The 14,886-nt window shown below is 36.8% G+C and overlaps 1 protein-coding gene across 2 annotated transcripts in view; it reads left to right on the forward strand.

Annotated features, from left to right (window-relative positions):
* HEATR5B (HEAT repeat containing 5B) overlaps positions 1-14,886 on the forward strand; it is a 57,626-nt gene that overhangs the window by 20,507 nt on the left and 22,233 nt on the right. Inside the window, exons 18-25 of one of the 2 annotated variants that reach the window (XM_059827653.1) lie at positions 1,435-1,594; positions 4,394-4,583; positions 5,948-6,117; positions 8,480-8,615; positions 8,782-8,786; positions 9,565-9,745; positions 11,577-11,828; positions 13,888-14,069. In XM_059827653.1, the coding sequence (XP_059683636.1) occupies positions 1,435-1,594; positions 4,394-4,583; positions 5,948-6,117; positions 8,480-8,615; positions 8,782-8,786; positions 9,565-9,745; positions 11,577-11,828; positions 13,888-14,069 (1,276 nt within the window). Of the gene's footprint in view, positions 1-1,434; positions 1,595-4,393; positions 4,584-5,947; positions 6,118-8,479; positions 8,625-8,781; positions 8,787-9,505; positions 9,746-11,576; positions 11,829-13,887; positions 14,070-14,886 lie in introns of both variants that reach the window. The other variant, XM_059827644.1, reaches the window with a different exon arrangement.

Here is a 14,886-nt window from a genome sequence, read left to right on the forward strand (position 1 = left end):
CTAACAAACCTTCAAACAGAGTCTTCTCTTCTTGATTTATTTCATGTGATTCTTCCAGGAATAAAAGCTGAGTTGTTAAACTGCTTGGAATGTGAAATGATACCAAGGAATAGTTTTTGATGAGTTACTTGAAGGTCATTAAACTGCTTCAGATAGATAAACGCAGCTTACGCTAAGTATGTCTGTAGTATGAATTGTGAGATAGTGATTCTGTTTCATCAAACATCCTCTCTACATACTGATTTAACTTATCTACTGGCCCATAATTTTTTCCATATTCTGTTGTTAATCTTGGGTCTTTAGAAAGATGTCTGGTAGATATAATAAGACAACATGTTTCCCAATTTTTGGTTTAAATTTAAGACATCAGCCTATCTGTGAATCAGAATGCAGCTACCTCAGAGCTGCAGCCAATGTTTTTGGCTGGCCAGGCTGCATGCACATAGCCTCAGTCCAGCTTTCCTACCTCTGGGTAATTCAGTTTTTCCCATCATTTCATCTTGTAATAAAGTAAATCATCTTTACTCTCTTTCCTTGAATTTCTGTTACTGGGATATTTCCTTGGTTTCTTATCTAGAATTCAAGTTGTTAACGGTTGCCAATCTGACACTGTCAAGTAATTTTTTTATATTTGAGATTAGCATTTACTTTTGTTGTTCACTGATGGCTAAGAGCATTCTTATCTTTCATATACAGATAACCAGGAAAAAAAAAATTCTTTCTTTGTTCTAATTAGGATATCCTTCTTTTCTCTCTCTTCCCCACCCCCTGAAAAATTTTTAATTAAAAGTTATGTATGTGATGTGCATTCAGAAGCAGAAGTATTGTGGAAAATACTCAACAAGTCACTGCTTCATACAACTAGGTCATTCAGAATGCTATTCATTCTGTTCTAGTTTCATTAATAAAACACTATTTTAAAAAAAAAGCTTTATTGGAAGAGTCATAGAACTCAGCTGCATTAAAAAGTTCCTCAGTTGACTTTGCAGTGGAAGACGTAGCTGTGGATTTCTTTGTCATTTCTCAATATATGTTGTCATTTTTTCCTTCTTGATTTCTTTTCACTGCAGTGGTCTAGCAATGACTTTTCTGATTATGAAATTAGTCTGCTGTGAAACATGGGTAAACACTAGATGCTTTTCTTATATTCTTTCACTTCCAAAACTCTTCTTCATCTAAAATGTCAAGTTATGACGAGGAAGAAAGAAAATAACTATTAAAATATCTCTTTTTTCACTTGCCTTGTATGTAATCTGGTTTAATAGCAATACAGATTAAGTATGTTGTTTTTGCTTTTGTTGTTAAGGCTTCTCAAGATCTTGTCAGGTGGCCTGCAAAATTCTGTTAGTCATTTGCACTGTTAATGGTACTTGAAGGGTTCTTTGTAACAAACTTAGTGAATGACATGATTTCCTTTTATTTAAACATTGATAGGTTAAAATCTGCTCGAGATGTTGTATCAAGAACAGGCCATTCTTTGGCTCTGGGCTGTCTCCATCGGTATGTTGGTGGAATAGGTTCTGGACAGCATCTGAAAACTAGTGTCAGTATTCTCTTGGCTTTGGCACAAGATGGAACCTCTTCTGAAGTCCAGGTAAAAAACACAATCACCACAAAACTGCTTTAAAATGTTCAGGATTAAAATTAAAAATTGAATTAGCTGTTCAGATGTTCTTTAATAGAGAATGTCACAGGTAAGCCAAATCATATGAGTGTAGCATGTACCAGGGAGTGTGAAGAAAGCAGAACTTTATTTATAAACTCTTACAGTACAGAATCCCAAATATGTACTGCAATTAAAATGTATCCTTACTGTTAGTTAGGGAGGCAGTTGGAAGTGGTCACATTAATTCAGACTGACAAGTGTCTGCTTGTCAGCTGAGCCAGAGTAATTCACTGTGGGCATATTCCTAACTGACTGTAGCTGTAAAGCAAAATATGTTAGTTGTACCTTAGCTGCCTAACCTAAAGTTCCTAATAACTGGCTAATGGTTAACATGTGATCGGTTACTGGAGTCTCAGGTGATAAGCAGTAGTTTTCTTTGCCAAGTAATTTCCTTGTATGTGATACTGTGAACACAGCATGGCAGTACATCATCTTTGGGGGGTTATATTATGACAACAAAAATCTGTTGCAAGCTAACCTGCAGTTAGGGGACAGAAGGGGAACTAGTAGGAGCCAAATTCAAGACAAGGCAAAGGCTGGGAGGGATTTCTGTCCTCTCTGGACTGTAGGCATGTGGAGTCTCACAAGAGGACAACTTGACTGCTGAAAGTTGCTGGTGGAGTAAAAAGGGGACTAAACATGGTGCTGAAAGAGCAATGCCTTTGGAGTTGCTGAATATGTATAAACACTGCACAGTTCAGAGAGTTTTCTAAGTTGAAAATACTTGATAATTGGGAGAATATGCTGTCTTTACTCTCCCAGGAGAAATTTGAGGGGTCAGTGTCTTGGTCTGACTTTACTCTCCCTTAAGCATCTATTTGTGGCTGCTGCTCTAAAAAGAAGAGAGGGCTAGATGGACCAGGACATCTGTCTTTACATTAAGAGGTTGAATATTAGAGGGAAAAGTGCTGATTTTTTTTTTCTCCAGCAATGAAGTCTATCAGAGCACTAGAATAAAAGAATTACTTCAGAGGGAAAAAAAAAACCAAACCCAAAACCTTTTTTGAGTACAAGCAAGTGTCTTCTCTGTAGTTTTTGTTCTTCAAAGATTATGGTGTAATTGCATGATATAACAGGTAATTTTTTGTCACTCTCTTCACAAGTTACTGCAAGGAAATGATTATCTGGAATATTGAGTGACTACTATGCTTTAGCCGCAGGAGGTTGTGTGCCACCCATGAGTAGGGGCGCTTTACACCCACAGATTGAGAAGCTGAAGCCCCCAGTAACTATACAGAATCATACTTCCACGTTGGTTTAAACTGTTAACTTGATAGAACATGTAATAGAGTACCTTCTTCTTTTCCTTGGGACTATAAAAAAAAAAAATCAAGCTTGTCACTTAGGAAAACAAGCCTAGTTTGTTTTTGAGATAATGATTAAAAGATAATAATCTGTAAATACAACTTAAGGTTTCTTTTCGATTTCCTTGGTTTATTTAAGGTAAGACAAAGTTCAGTTTGCATATGTAACTTCATGTATGAGTAAGTAATTTTGAGGTATATAATTGTGTACCATTCATTTAAAAACCAAAACGATAAGGGTTACTGCTTTATGAAAAAAATGTGAAGTCTAAAGGGGAAGCCCAGGTGGAACTTGCATACCTACCTTCTTCTCTGTTGAGAGTACGACACCAGGCCACTGTGAAAAGCTAAGCTTTTAAACCTCATCCCTCACTAGATCAGTGTGGATACACAGAAACTGTGTGGGAATATGAGTAATGGAAATCTGCAGGAATGAAAGGATAAGTTGTAATGTGCTACTGTGTGGTTAGGACTGTAGAAGTAGTTACATGATTGCTAGTGATAATGGTTTTTGGGTTGCATCGGAGAGGATTAAAAAGGACAGTTTAGAAGGCAGATTTTCCAGCTCACTCCTAAGAGTTTAGCTTTGTAACCGCAATATTCTTTTAACTTAGTCTTTCCAATGCAATTGCATCACATATTTAATGGAAGAAAATTCTGAAATAAGACCATTTAGTACGATATTATGGAGAGACATCGCATGCTTTCAGGTCTGTCAGGGGAATTTATTTCCTATGAAACATCAGTGACCAAAAAGACTGTCCCCTTGCCCACTTCTTGCTTTGACAGTTACAATAAACTATTTTGCTCTTTTGTTATTTACTTATCTTGCAACTGAAATAGGTTGATCTTTCACCATTTTTTTTCTCATCCTGTAGTACATTAACTGCGAACAGCACTGCTTTCTTCTCTTGCACCCTCTAATGAGAAAATTAATTAGAAAATGTATGTGAACCTTTCACCTTACCATGAAAATCAGTTTCTACTGAAATATCGTAGGCATTCCCCACTAACGACTTTGTCAACTGTCCATTTCAGACTTTACATCCAGTTTACAGTGAAATGATTCTGTCTTTCTCCTGTCTTAAGAGTCAGTCATCTTTTTTTCCTTTTTTTTAAGTGGGTGTGTTGTTTGTGTATGTATATTTCTTCCTCAAAGTGCTTAACCGCTTTTTGCTCAAGTTCTTTGTCGTCTTTATCTCCATTATCCCCAAAACTGCTGATAGCCAAAGAGTATGCTAGAGATATTTAAACTTCCAGGTAATTGCTTGAGATTCTGAGACCTTTAAAACACTCCTGGAGTCAGAGTAGCTAACTAGACATGTTTAAGTAAGGATGTACAGAGCTGGGCTCAGTCTGCATACAAAATTGTTTAAATTTCCTAAATGTATTACTGAAAAATATTCCTTTGTTCTTTTGATAGACCTGGTCTCTCCATTCACTTGCTTTGATAGTAGATTCTAGTGGACCAATGTACCGTGGATATGTGGAGCCAACGCTTTCTCTAGTTCTTACTCTGCTCTTAACTGTTCCACCATCGCATACGGAAGTACACCAATGCTTAGGCCGATGTCTTGGAGCTATAATAACTACTGTTGGGCCTGAGCTGCAAGGTTAGTGGGAATTTGAAGAGAAAACAAAAAATCTATCTTGTATAAAGATAATATATCACAATCTGAAATGGAGGAAAATAAACTTTTGTTCGTTGCAGTTGGGGAGGGGAAGGGGGGGGATGTTGACAAAGTCAGTTACAGTGTTGCAAGGAAACTCACTTCTGATCCTACTTACAACTGCTTGGGGCTTTTTTGAATACAGTTTGAGATTTCTGTGAAGAAGTTGTAATAAGGTATGGTGTTCTGGCTAATGGCAAATTTGCATGGTAGGTAAAAGATGAAAAACACCCTTGCTACATATTTTACCAAGTATATTTTTGTGTATAGGTGGGGCAAGAGGCAAGATTTTTCCTCTGCTTTTTCAAAACATGTTGATTTTATTTTTAACTGATAGCAAGAGCTTAAGTTTACATCATTGATAATGTTGTGAGCTATAACTCATTTCCACTCATTCTTGATATTCTTGGATCACTGTCCCTTACTGTAGAGAATAAGATCTTGTCATGCCAAACGCTGTATCTGAAATTCTGTGTCTCAGATGGCAAACCTATGGATTTGTAACTGTCTAACTGGGATTTTTAGGAATATTTATAGGAAGGTCTTTGATACAGTGCCAGAGAGCTAGCCACTAGTGAAATTTTAGCTCTAAATAACTGGACTTAAATTTCTAGTTATGAAAAATTTCTAGATGGTCTAATTGAACTTGTGTATCTGCTTGCTGTATGTTAACCTTTTGATTTGGACCATCATTTAACTTTTTAAATAAACAACAACTTACATAGAATGCCTTCTGCAGGTTACATTTTTCTGTAATTCAAGATTTTTTTATAAACCTGATGCAGGTTAATTATTAAAATTCAGAATGGGATTATTTTTCAAATTAAATACTGTTCTTTTGACTGCTTGTCCTATTACAGCAGTGCAACTCATGTAATGGAGCTAACTAAAATCACCTGCCTACATGTATGCTAGCTTAAGTGTTATCTGATATTTTAGGAAATGGTTTGGTGCATGAAATGTTGCCCATATATATAGAATGAGAGAGACTTTCAAAATTGAAATTCAGATAATTTTACTGGTTTCATGTCCTGGGAAGATATTCTCAAAATATTTCAATGAAGATCATTGATCCAAAATTTCATTTGGACAGGACATTGTTTAACTGAGCTAAAAAGAGATATTGAAACACTCTGTAGTGTTCCTTTGAAGTTGTGTAGATACTAGTTTGCAGTAGGAATTCAGAAAAGTTGCATGTTAATCTGTGAACTTTGAAGCATTAAAAATTCTTGTTTCTCAAAGGTTTAAAGTCTACAGTTGTCATACAAAAATTTTGCTGTGTTAAGGATATCATATTACATCATTAGGTAACGGAGCTACAATTTCAACAATCCGTTCTTCCTGTTTGGTGGGATGTGCAATTACACAAGACCATTCAGACTCACTTGTTCAGGCAGCTGCCATATCTTGCCTTCAGCAGCTTCATATGTTTGCACCGCGACATGTAAACCTGTCCAGTCTGGTTCCCAGTCTTTGTGTGAGTATAAAATACATCCCACTTGTTCCTCAAAGTTTTATGTACGTGCTTAGCAGAGGACAGGAGAAGCACTTAGCAGGATGTCAAGGATACCCATATGTAATAAGCAAGTCACATTTGCAAAAACACTCGAATGCAGTAAAAAGTTGTCTGTCCCCAAGCCATTTTGGATCTTTTCAGAATGCTGCCCAAATTGATGTTATAGGGTCTGATTCTCTTTCACCCTAGATAGCACAAGATAGCAAGCATTTATATATAATATGACTGAGTAAAAAGATGCTGAAATGCTCTGTTTCCAACTGATTGCATGCACAGAGGGAAGTGAATTGGGGAAAGGTAGGAGATTTTGGATTTATTTTACCACTGTCAGCATAGCAGATGCTGACATCCAAATTCTTGTGCTGCTGTTGTTAGCGTTGCTTTCTCCCTCCATTAGTATTCTGTCAGCAAGTTCTGGCCTAAGCCTGGAAGTGAGGCAGAGGCTGGAACCCAAAACATACCAAATACAACTATAAGAGGAAAGTCACTGTGTGTGGGTGTGCCTTTTGGTGTGGTGGTGGTTTTTTTTGTTATTACTATTTTTAAAATTATTTTTTAGAGGGTGCAGCAGTCCAATACCGTGAAATTTGAAAAAGTTCTCCCGAATGTCTGTTGGAGGTTTTGCAAAGTTCTTGGTGTCATTCTTTGTGGAACTGGTGGTTCTGTATTACGTGAAGGACTGCGATCCTACTTAGGTCAACATTGGACCTTTTTCTTAGTCTGCCATCCAGACTTTCTGTAGGGCATCCTCTCATTGTTAAATGCTTCCCCGCAGCACTGACCTTTGCTGCCTGCCCCCCTCCCCCACTCTGGAGCACTCCTGGGAGTGCAGTGTGTTCCCAGAATCTGTCATTTGTCCTTTCACAAAATTTTGTATGAAAGGGGTGCAACATACCCAAAAGTAGGTAGACCCTTTTGTATGAGTACTATGAACAACGTGACAAACAATCCCTATAGTCATTTACTCTGTAAGTACCAGTGGGTAATATTACAGACAATGAAGTTCACCCAGCGATGACTAGTGCTGTTTTGTAAACTTTTCCCAGTGTTTTCTGCTGTCTCTTTCCTGTTCCTTTATGGCCCTCTGCTAAACAAAAGCTTTTTTCCTTCTCTTTTCTCATATTCCTTTCTTCCAAGTCATACTTAGTTTGGTAAGTTTTCCTACAAATTGTCTTGTGCATTTCTTTATACTGCAAATACGTAGATAGGTAGGCAAAGTCTGCCTTACCTGCCCCATTAGCAAACTCTTCATTGCTTTCTAACTCACTTTGGAATGGAATTAATGCCAGGTATCAAAATTAAACCACACAGTTCTACAGTCTAGTTTCATTTCTTCTTCCTGCATTGGCTTCATAACCACTAGTTATTTGTTTTGTAACTTAAAATGGGCAATACTCTTTCCATTAATTAAATCCCCCAAATGTTCTGTGTTTTAGTTCCATTAAAACAACCTCAGTGTGATATTTAGAGGTTCTTTAAAGTCTACTTGTTTTTCAGGACTAAAATGTTGTATATTCATATGTGAAATAAAGATCTACTGTTAAAATGCTTTATAAACTCTACAACCCTGTTATTTAGGAAAGCAATTTCCATCCACATAATAACCTAATACTGAGAAAGCAAATGTGTATTTGGTTTATTAAAAACAAATTCCCCAGGGTAAATAAAGAATCAGAGTTTCTTAAAGAGCACTCTTCATCTCTTCCACTGTGGAAAAACATACAGTTCTCTGTGTAGCTACTTCCTCTCAGAATAGGGACCATGCACAATTCTTCTATAAGGAAAATATTTGCTTGTACTTGAGGTGATTCAAAAGGAGTTAGAAGCCAGTGTTGGTTAGCAAACAAATCTGAAGCTGTCTTATTGAGAGGCACTTACAAAAACTTATGCTATAAATTCCGGTACAAGTTTGAAATGAAAGTTTTTATGATAGCTGTGGCGCACCTGATGATGGCTTTTTGTTTAAAAGAATGTGATTTACAGCTATAGTAGAATATGAGGTTGAGTAGTACTGAAGAGTGTAACGGATTGGAAAGTATAATTAGTCTAAATCACGCTGGCGCAGTAGTTCCAATGTTTAAGCTATTATCTCTTTAACCAGGTAACAACTGTCAGGTCTGTATATGCCAGCTTTATTTTCGTATTTGTACATGATAAAAAGTGTTTACTTCTGAAATTCCAAGATCTTGTAAGGAACTTGGTACCCAGCAGCTCACACATGGGCATATAATTGAAGAGTAGAATACTGTTAGTCCTTAGCAGCGCCGATTTATTGATATGGGGGTGCAGCAGTTCACTCACCTGTAATGGTTCTGATTTTTAGGTTCATTTGTGCAGCTCTCACTTGCTGCTTCGCCGCGCTGCAGTTGCATGTTTACGACAGCTTGCTCAGAGGGAAGCAGCAGAAGTATGTGAATATGCCATGAGCTTAGCAAAAAACGCTGGAGACCAAGAAAACAGTGGCATCAGTAAGTACTTCTTTCATGTGGCTTTATTGTAACAGTTGAGTGCATGTATGTGTGTGTATGTGTGGTTTGCCTTCAGAGAGGGGAAAAAACCCCAAACCCAACACCCCCTGTGCCCTCCACAGCCAACAGCACAAAAAGTTAAAACTGTTCCTTCCAGCTCCAGTAACTTCTGGCCACACCTCTGTTTACCTCTTGAATTTCATTTATCATTTAACTTTTTGTAAAGTTCAGCCTTAAACTCCTCTGCCCCATTAAGACTGGCAATCAAATAGGGAATGCAGTATATATACAGTGGAAACATTTTACAGTTTTATTGGTATTTTAGGTCTTGCTCTTTTGGAAATTGACTTAATTGTATGCTGTTTGATTGCGGTATCTATATTCCATTGGCAGCATGCCTGCAAAGCCTGTGGACTTTGCTGGCTGGTTCAGTTCTTAAATGTATCATTTTATTCTGAAAATAGGAGGCTCAACAGTGTTGATCAGCACAGTCTTCATACAAACATAGAATTGTGAGCTTACTTGTGTTAAATCACGCCAGTTAAGTCTGTCTCTGGAAAGAATCTTTAGAGTCCAGTACTACTAGGGGTTTCTACAAATTCATGGGGTCTGTACCTTGAAGAGAGATAGATTTTTCTTTTTTTTATTTTTTTTTTTTTTGGAAGTCATAGTAGGACGTGTTATTTGCCTTACAAAAAACAAATTAATTGCTGTATTAAAATCTTTCTAGTGTTAATTCAGAAGAAATTCAGTACCGTCTTGGTGTATCATTGCCTGAACTATACACACACAAATACACAATGTCCAGTTCTAGTCTGTTATTCCAAATTTTAAAACTGAGTTACTGATTTCAGAAAAGATTTCTCATTATCATTTTGCAGATGTGAATCCTTTTGCACCAGGAGCTGGTTCTCGGCGAGATGCTCATTCCCGGCATCAGGGGGTTAATATAACAGAGACAGGCCTCGAAGGTGTCCTTTTTGGAATGTTGGATCGGGAGACTGATCGGAAGTTGTGCTCAGATATCCATGATACTCTGGGACATATGCTTTCATCACTGGCGGTAGAAAACCTTTCTCACTGGCTAATGCTTTGTAAGGATGTCCTTGCAGCTTCCAGTGGTAAGTGTTCTATGGTGTTCACGTAAAGGACAGTGTGTCCTTAGTATTTGCATCTTCTGGTAATATTTGCTTGGAGCTTGTCTTTTATCCTAGTTAAGACATAGCTTATATTGTATATAGGACTTTGATTATAGTGCATTAAAACTTCCTTAGAAAGAAGAAATCATCAATGTTAAGTTTTAGAATATTGCTTTTAAGATTAAAAAGTTAGCTGCCTTTAATTAGGATTTCCAGCAGAGAAAGCAGTGTGATTATTACTCTGACATTTCAGTATCTTAGTGAAAGCGAATGTATTATTTTTAGCCTTTATGCATCAGGACCATACAGAAGGAAGAGTGCTGCACGCACTCTGAGCTTTCTTTTATGAGGTTTTGCGAGTTACTGATGTGATGATGGGTTACCATGGCGATGAAACTTTTGCTTCTTGTTCAGCTTTGCAGACTTGTTTGCACAGATCTTGTCCTCTGAGACCTTATTGCTGTTTTTCAGCTTGTAGGATGGTTGTGACTCAGGTTCTGCTCATTTCCCTTGCATTTATACTTGTTTATTGGCATACTGTGAGTTCATCCTGAAGCTCTTTCTAAATCTTGCCAGCTTTATGTTTACTGATGAGTAATGCTACCAATGATTTCTTTGTGCAATGTAGCCACCATATATCTGCCCAGTGAGAAAGACCTCGTTTCCCGAGCTTGAAGTTGGCATGTCCTTTTCTTATTTCACATGGGATGGGTTTTAAAGTTTTTAATATGGTTGTCCAATCTCTTCTTTATTTATTAGTAGGTGAAATAATCTCTGAGAACACCATATTTAAATAAATTTCTCTCAGCAACTTCATTTTGAACTCCTTTGATCCAACTAACTGGCATATGAACAAAATCTGTCTTGCTTTTTAAGCAGAGATTTACGAATTGGCCACATAGGGTCCTGGATGCCTTCTCAAAACACTCTTGTTGTGAATTGGCTTCATCCATGCTTGGTTTGCCATAGCCTTTTTCTCCCTTTATTGAACGTCTTGGCTCTTCAGCTGCTTAAATTTAGACTTTCTAAGAAGCATGCCTTAGTTGAGGTAGTGACCCTTGCAATAATTTCTTCTCATTCTCCTCTAATTATTGCCAGAGTAATTTTTGTCAGCATTTTGGCATTTTGCTAATTTAGACCTTGTCATGGAGATTTATGTTATTTTTTCTGAATAGTAGAAGTGTATATGCATGTTTTGCTTTTTGTCCCTGTTTGGATTTTAGTTTTGTTAATGACATCCCTGAAGTAATTTTATTTTCTGAAAAGAAGTCTTACAGCCACACTTAGAGAAAAGAATTTTTTGAATATTAAGCACATTTGTGGGTGCCATAAACTGCCTGCTTGGCTGCATATCTGTCCCATGGCATGGAACTTTGCAGTTTTGTTTCAGTTTAACATGCACTCTAGCTTTTACTTGAAACAGCGGCTGAACAGTTGAAAGCCAGGCTGATTCTTTGATTCTGAGCCTGGTAATGTCCTTGTCCTGTTTATTGTCAATTTAATAGGTTAATTTTCAAAGCTGGGAAGTTTAGATATGGGATTCAGCTATAGTTGGTATCTGTGGAGAATTTACTTTACAGGAATTTATTTAATATCATTTAAGCCAAATAAAGGGTAATATAGCCCAGATTAGAGGTGAAAAACATTTCTTTTACTGATATTCTTATGCATTTCTACATTTTTTCAAAGTTGTTTCAACAGAAGAATTAGTCTGTTTTGAATCTGAGTGTAAGGAAAGGCTTCAATATGTCCTTAGCTGTCTTCTGTGGATTGTAGCAGAGGGATTTTTTTTTTCAATTGTTCTCTGTTGTAGACATGAGCACTGCTGCTCCCTTGGGAGGAGGGAAGGATGAGGAATCGGAGAAGAAGGACGAGATGGATGACGATACAATGTTTACCACCTTGGGTGAAGAGGATAAATCCAAGCCTTCTGTAGCACCTCGTTGGGCAACTCGTGTGTTTGCAGCAGACTGTCTGTGCCGAGTTATCATGCTGTGTGAGAATGCAAACAAGGCACACTTTGATCTGGCACTGGCTCGTTCAGCCAGACTTAAAAACCCAAAAAGTAATTACAGAATGTGCATTTTCTTGTTTTGTTTTTATTTTTTTTTTTTTAAATTTTTGATATCTCTTTACAGCTTAACGGTTTATATTTTTTTTCTTGGTTGTATAATCTTATCCTTTCATTCAAATGGTTAAAACCAAAGGAAATGGCCAGCAAAAGTCAATAAAACTGTAGTTGTATAACCACTGTAGTTACCGTACCATGGTCACAAAGAATGAGGTTTGCTGGAGGATATAAATTCTGACAGACTTCAGTCTGCTTGGAAGAAAACCCCTATTTGCAAACCTTTTTTCCAGTCTGAAACAGAAGTGGTAAACTTCTAGCTAAGGGTGAGCTGGGAACAGTTTCTGAGTTTGACATAATGACAGCAATGAATTACACTTCAGAGATTATTTTAGCATCTCCAGACTGAAGGGATGCTAGGAAAGAAAAAATAGATAAGGCCAGGTAATTACTGCTGTGGCATTGGTTACGGAGAGAGGGATGCGGGTGGGAGTTATAATAAGACATGGACCCAGCTGCTTTATAAAGTTCATTCTTTTGGTATCTATGAGAGTGATGAATAATAGTTTTAAAGCTCATGTTTTGAAGATACTTTTATGAGTTAGAGGATCAAAACTGAGAGGTCAAAGATGACATAGTTGTTTTGTGAAGAAACGTTTTTCTAACAGATAGTGGGAGGTTTCTGTCCTTGAGTTGTCCATGTGTTGGTTCTGGTGCATAGTGATCATTTGCTTTCACCCATGTAGTGCGGATGAGGACTTTGTGTATGTAGGATGAATATCATCAGCACCCTAGGATGCATGGGATTAATGGATTTTAGTGTCTATGTTGTTGAGGGTGTCTGTTATGGTATGGAGGTTTATCAAGTCTTTGCTTGTGTTGCTTTGATGGAGTCTGTTTCCAGCACTGTGCATTGGTTTTGTGAGAATCTTGTTTCTGACTTGAGGCTGAGATTGCTGTTTGAAGACTAAGAGGGAAGAGTTTTGGGAAAGTTTATTTTGAGGTGGTGTTGTATTATAGAGAAACTAATGAAATAACTGCTGCTTATAGGATCCTGCAGAGGATTGCATATAATAATCCTGAGAATTTACAACTCTGAATTTATTTAAAGTAAACTTGATGTGTTTGGTATCGTTGTAAAAAGGAAAACTCAGCAAACTTCTACCCCCCCAACTTCAACTTCCAAAATATTTAAATTTTACTAACATCTGTGATGGTCTGAAAAAGTAAGTGCAGACTTTACCACTTTATAGTTTTTAAGTGATCCCCAGTCTTTCCTTACTGACATCCCTCTGAAAAGTGTCAGCTACAAAATAATCTTTTTTTTTTTTACCTTGAGACTTGAAAATATGTAGAGCTCTCATAGTTTGTGGTTTTTGTTAGTCACTCTGGATATTGTTTTTAAAGAATTTATTTTTGTATTAGTTGTACAACATCTGGTAATTTCAAATTGGAAGGAAAGAAATAAAATGAATAAAAATTGAGAAGAATAATCCTTTCAGAAATGTTACTGAGTTATGTATTGTTCTTTTCTGCATGTTGTCTGCTGCTTACTTACAGCCTTGGATATGGCTTTTGGGAGCAGAACTTAGAGGCATACTCAGTTTTTTAGGTGTTCTAACTTGATGAGGTTTCCCTTTATCAGTAGGGGTCACTATAAGCATAAGACTCAAACAGGAATTGCCTTGAAGATTTTTTGTAGGTTTGGGGGAGATGACTAAAATTAGCTTTACTAAATGTTCTAATCTCCTCTAAGCTACTCAGCCACATTTACATACTCTATTCAGTGCAATTTCTGTGTATAGTATTGTTTGAAATTTGTGCTTAATTTTTAAGTTTGTCATAGGAATAAAAGCCCTTGTATCACTTTAAGGGAGGAAAAAAAAAGGAAGGAAAAATGGGTTACATTCTTTCCTGCCTTCTTCCATATGCTAAATGTGGACCTTTGAAAAAGAATAGGTAAAATTTGTACATGTCAATGAGGAAAACGTTACAAATATCTGTCATGTTAGCTAACTTTTAAGTTACTAAATAGTTCTTTCTGTTTTGTTCTAAGATGACTTCTTAGTACTCCATCTTTCTGACCTTATTCGAATGGCATTCATGGCTGCGACTGATCACAGCAACCAATTACGAATGGCGGGTCTTCAAGCTCTTGAAGACATTATCAAGAAATTTGCATCAGTTCCTGAGCCAGAGTTTCCAGGCCATGTGATACTGGAGCAGTATCAGGCTAATGTGAGACCTCCTTTATAAGTTCAGGAAATTGTGTATTTATGCCAATATGCCAGTATTAGCTTTGAGAACATTTTGTAACTTCAAAAGACTTGTGAAGAGATTTTGGTGTGTGAAAATGTACCGAAGACACTTTCATTTACCTCTTCAGAATTTATTTTTGTAGCTCTTCCTATTTATTACAATTTATTAGCTGACAAAATTTAAAAATTCAGTAGCTATTGATTCTTGAAAGCCAAATATTACAAGTTACATTTAATTTTTGGCAAGAGTGGCATTTCATTTGTAGAATTAGGAATTGGAAAATAACGCTGATTCAGTTCCAGATTGAGTCTAATAAATCTGTTTTCTTGGGAATTAATGAATATACTTCTGTTTAAGTGAAAACTGCAAAAGTATAGGAATGGGAGGTGGGCAGTTGAAGATTTATTTTGAGGTATTACTGCTTTATTTTGTTGCCTAGCTTAACTCTTTCACCTCTTTTGTCTTCACTGTGTCTTCAAGATCTTTGCAAATACTTTTTAAAGGCAGGCTTTCTTACTTTTTGCTTCCTGCCTTTTTCTTCTTTCTGCAGTCCTGTAACCATTGCTTCTGTCTCTTTGACTTGGTTCCTTTTGTTTCTGAAAAATGCTGCCTTATAACAACTGCCTAAAAGGCTTTTTTGTCAGTATTTGTCATTTTGGGAACTTGATGCAAATCGAACCATAAACATTTGATTTCACCTCATTATTCCTTTGGACATCAAAAAGTCATTGGCTTTTTGAGCCTTAGCATAAATTGCACCTGTAATATTTTCATTATTAAAAGGATACTCATTAAC

This window comes from Gavia stellata, chromosome 2, assembly GCF_030936135.1.
Source record: "Gavia stellata isolate bGavSte3 chromosome 2, bGavSte3.hap2, whole genome shotgun sequence".
NCBI classification, from domain to species: domain Eukaryota; kingdom Metazoa; phylum Chordata; class Aves; order Gaviiformes; family Gaviidae; genus Gavia; species Gavia stellata.